The sequence below is a fragment of the Indicator indicator genome, chromosome 6 (assembly GCF_027791375.1).
Source record: "Indicator indicator isolate 239-I01 chromosome 6, UM_Iind_1.1, whole genome shotgun sequence".
Classification (NCBI taxonomy): Eukaryota; Metazoa; Chordata; class Aves; order Piciformes; family Indicatoridae; genus Indicator; species Indicator indicator.
The window spans coordinates 44,344,753-44,349,605 of NC_072015.1; the positions used below are offsets into that span (position 1 = coordinate 44,344,753).

General features: G+C 53.1%; 1 protein-coding gene across 1 annotated transcript; it reads left to right on the top strand.

Annotated features, from left to right (window-relative positions):
- Nucleotides 1–817: 817 nt before the first annotated feature.
- On the top strand, nt 818–1,663 carry LOC128967502 (olfactory receptor 14A16-like; the record flags this gene model as incomplete). The annotated part of the gene is made up of 1 exon (XM_054381642.1): nt 818–1,663. A coding segment is annotated over one exon (846 nt), but the record flags the coding sequence as incomplete, so codon positions are not given.
- Nucleotides 1,664–4,853: the final 3,190 nt, after the last annotated feature.

A 4,853-nucleotide genomic window follows, 5' to 3' on the forward strand; every position in this document is an offset into this window, starting at 1 on the left:
GAGAACTGGGTACAGAGAAGCAGCTCCTGGCAGGGACAGCTGCAGGCAACAGAGACTTGGGCTGGGGGGGAGAGGGAGGTGCTGCCAGAGATGCCCTGGCAAGGGGGATCAGGCACCTCTGTGCCATTCTCTGCACTGCAGAAACACTTCCCAATGCAACCTTTTGCTCTCCTCTTCTCCCCAGCACACGCAGTGCCCTCAAAGCTATAGGCTCAGGGTCATCAGTCACCACCTTGGCAGCTGCCATTCAGCTGAAGGCTCCTGGAGTGTGCACATAAAAGGATGACAAAAGCTCTTCAGTGCCATCTTGGGAGCTGCAGAGAGCAGAACTGGCCAAGGAGAAGGCTTCAGCCCAAGTCCCTCTGCCTTTCTCTCTTCCCTTCATTGTCTCTGCAGCACTGCAGTGCTCTTCCCTCATTCTCCAGCCATCCACAGGACTCTTGCTCTGGGGCATTGCTGTTGCCATGTGGTCACTTTGTGTTCTGACACTGACTCTGCAAGTCCTGCCCCAGAGGTGTCTGCATGGAAACTAATTGTCCAAGCTGCCTTAGAAGCTGTGCTGAAGATGCCAGAGGTTGGGGGTGGTGGGGAATGAGCTGATCCATTGCTGCTGCAGCTCAGGGAGGAGGTGTTGTGTGAGCACTGCAATCTTGGTGTGCAGAGAGAAGTGTTCCCTAACTTGTCCCTGCCTTTTCCTCCTTGCACAGGTCTCCATGGGCAGAGGCAGCAGATGGCCAACAGCAGCTTCATCCCCCACTTCCTCCTGCTGCCATTGCCAGGCACAAGGCAGCTGCAGCCCTTGCACTTCTGCCTCTTCCTGGCCATCTACCTGGCTGCCCTGCTGGGAAATGGCCTCATCATCAGCACCAATGCCTCTGACCACCACCTCCACACCCCCATGTACTTCTTCCTCCTCAACCTCGCCCTCCTTGACCTGGGTACCATCTCCACCACCGTCCCCAAATCCATGGACAATTTCCTGAGGAACACCATGGACATCTCCTATGCAGGATGTGTTCTCCAGCTCTTCTTTTACATATTCCTAATTGCTGCAGAGTATTTTTTCCTCACCACCATGTCCTACGATCGCTATGTTGCCATCTGCAGACCCCTGCACTATGAGACCCTCCTGGGCAGCACAGTTTGTGTCCACCTGGCAGCAACTGCCTGGGCCTATGGGGCTCTCACTGCTGTGCTGCACACAGCCAATACATTTTCCCTGTCCTTCTGCCAGGGCAATGCTGTGGACCAGTTCTTCTGTGAAATCCCACAGATCCTCAAGCTCTCCTGCTCCACATCCTACCTCAGGGAACTTGGACTTGTTGTGTTCAGTCTCTTTGTAGGTTTTGTCTGTTCTGTGTTCATTGTGGTGTCCTATGTGCAGATCTTCAGGGCAGTGCTGAGGATCCCCTCTCAGCAGGGACGCCACAAAGCCTTTGCCACCTGCCTGCCTCACCTGGCTGTGGCCTCCCTGTGTCTCAGCACCATAATGTTTGCCCACCTGAAGCCCTCCTCCATCTCCTCTCCATTTCTGGACTTGGTGGTGTCAGTTATGTACTCAGTGGTTCCTCCATCAGTGAACCCTCTCATCTACAGCCTGAGGAACCAGGAGTTCAAGGCTGCCCTCAGCAAACTGCTCCCTGGCTGCTTTCAGAAACAATAAACTGTTTGTCTTCTCCTGCAGAGCAGTTCTGATGTCACTCAGTGCAGGCCCAGTGTGGCCTTCTCTATCTTTTCCTATTTGCTTTGGATTTTTCCTCTTTGCATCTTTGTCTTCCCCTTTCTAATTCACTCTCTGCTTTTCTTTTCTGACCAAGAGTTTATGTTGGAGGAGCTGTGCTCCTTGTTTGGTTAAACAAAATAAAGCACTTTTCCATAACATTTTTTTTTTGCTGACATCATTCCTCCAAGAATTTTCTGGAGCTTCAAGGAGAATTCCTGTGTGCAGAGTTGGCAGAGAAACGTGTCCCAGCACAGCAGCACTGCCACAAAGATCCAGCACTTCCTGGATCCCCTTTCCCACTCCCAATAGAGTTTGGCCCCTTCCAGTACCAATTGGGTCTCCTGAATCCCTCCTAGTACAAACTGTTCCTCACCCCAGTACAAACTGATCCTCTGACTCTCTCTTTACCAACTCCATCTGTCCCAGTACAAATTTCTTACTCTGACCCCTCCCAGTACAGAGTAGCCTCATCACAGTACAAACTACAGACCCTGATCCCATCCCACTAGAGATTGGGCGACAGCTCAGTCCAGAGTCCCTTCAAGCCCTCCACATACAGACTTGCCCTTGTCCCAGTATAAACTGATGCTCCTGATCCCATCCCAGTACAGTCTGAGACCCATTCCAGAACAAGCTGGAAGCCTTGGATAGGTCTTAGTATCAAACGAACTTCTCCAAGTGCAAAGCCAATAGCATGAGCACCCTGACAGTACAGACTGGCTAAAACCTACCCCCCACTGAACAGCTCCCAGTAGAGCTGTGGCCTCCTCCCATGGCCAACTTCATCATCTTGCCCTCTCCACTGCATCTGGGTCCCATCCCACTCCAAGCTGCACATCCCTTCTAAGCCTGACTGCATCCAGTCCAGTACAAGCTGGACACCCACTTGCTCTGCCAGTGCAGGCTGGGCCCTGTCCCAGTCCAAACCAGGTCCCTTTTACCCCTCCAAGTACCTAGGAGGCCTCATCCCACTAGACACTGCATCCCCTTCCCCCTCCCAGTATTCATTGGACAAGAGTTATTCTAAACTTCATCCCTTGGTCCCCTCCCAGTACAGACCAGATCCCAGTCCAGTCCAGTCTAGCTCTAGTCCAGTCCAGTCTGGCCCTTATCTAACGACCAAGTTGAACCATTCCAGGACAGACCTGGCCCCCTCTCAGTACAGTCTGCATGTGCTGAACCCCAGCACAGCACAGATGTGCTCTCCTCCCGTTACTAAGGGACTGTTTTGGCATCTCTTAGGACAGTCAGGGTCCCATCCCAGTACAGATCACATCCCCTGCAAATCCTGATTCCATCCCAGTACAGACTGGGCCCCATCTCAATGCAAACCCTGATGCCATCCCAGTTCTCACTGGGCTCCTCTCCCTATACAAACTGAATGTCTTTAATCCCCCCCAGTACAGACTGAGCAACTCCTAGGCTCAACTGAATCCCTGCTTCCCTCCCAGAAAAGACATGGCCTCATTCCAGCAAAAACTGGTTCTTCTTGCTCCATTCCAGTACATGCTGGGTCCTGTTGCAGGACAAAGTGGATTCCCTTCTCCCCTCCCAGTACCTACAGCATCCCTCCACATGGAAGCTGGATACTCTGATTCCATCCCAGCACATACTGGACACTGTCCCATTCCAAACTGGATCCCATTTACATCTCCAACTATACCCTTGGCCTTGCCCCAGTATAAACTGGTTCCCCTGATCCCGTCCCGGTACAGACTAGGCCTTGGTCAAACACTAATTGGTGCCCTTGATCCCATCCCAGAATAGATAAGTTCCCATTCCAGTCCAAAGAAATTGCTTTAAATGCCTCCAAGTCCAGTCTTGGCCTTGTCCCAGTATAAACTGCTTCTCCTGCTCCTATCCCAGTACAGTCTGAGACCTGCCCCAGCACAAACTGGAGCCAATGGCATCATTCACTCTAGAGTAGGGACCACCCCAGTGCAAACTGCACCCTCTTGTTCTCCTCCCAGCTCAGACATTGTTTTGTCCTAGAGCAAACTCACAGCCCCTGGCCCCCTCCCCCTTTCCAATGCCTCCCTCCCAGTGGAAACTGGAGGCCATGAGCCCTGCCAGTACTAAATGCATTCCTGCCAGGGGCAAAAAGATATCCAGACCCCCCCTGAGTTCCAAACGCATTTCAGTGTCATCTGGACAGGACTCCTTCCCAGGACAGCCTGAGCCCACTCCCACTAAAAACTCTCTGCCCTTGACCCAATCCCAGGCCTCTTGGGCCCCCTCCCAGTACAAACTGGCTCCCCTGGCCTCATCCCAGTACAGTCTGAGGCCCAGCCCAGTACATCCTGGCTCATTTAAAATGCTCCCAGCACAGACTGGTTCCTGTCAGAGTTCAAACTGGCTACCTTTCCCCCATCCCAGGACATATTGGGCCCCCTCCCACTCCAAACTGGATTCCTTTAACCACTCCCAGCAAACACTGGGTCTTGTCCAAGAATAAATTGGATCCCCTGCTGCCCTCCCAATACAGACTGGGCTCCATTCCAGTTCAAACTGGATCCACTGGCCCCATCCCAGTGGAGATTGGGCCCCTCCCAATACAAACTGCAGCTCATTCACCTCTCTCAGTACAGCTCAGTCTCAGCACAAACTGCATCTCCTGAATGCTTCCCAGCACAGATGGCCTCACCCCAGGACAAACTGCATCACCTTTCCTCCTCCCATACAGGCTGGGTCCTGTCCCAGCACAAAGTGCACCCCTCTGGCTGCATCCAGAATCACACAATCACAGCAAACAGCCAGCTGGAAGAGATCTCAAAGCTCCTCCAGTCCAAGCTTCCAGCTAGAACTGAAGGGTCAGCACTAAACCATGTCCCTAAGTGCCAGGCCCACAGCTGCTTAAACACCTCCAGGGATGGTGACTCCAGCACTGCCCTGGGCAGAACATTCCAATGGCTGAGAAGCCTCTCTGGGAAGAAATATTTCCTAGCAGCCAGCCTGAACCTCCCCTGGCACAGCTTGGAACCCTTTCCTCTGCTCCTGTTGCTTGTCCCCAAGGAGCAGAGGCTGCCCCCTCCTTGCTCCAACCTCCCTTCAGGGAGCTGGAGAGGGCAATGAGGTCTCTCCTCAGCCTCCTCTTCTCCACACTGAACACCCCCAGCTGCCTCAGATGCTC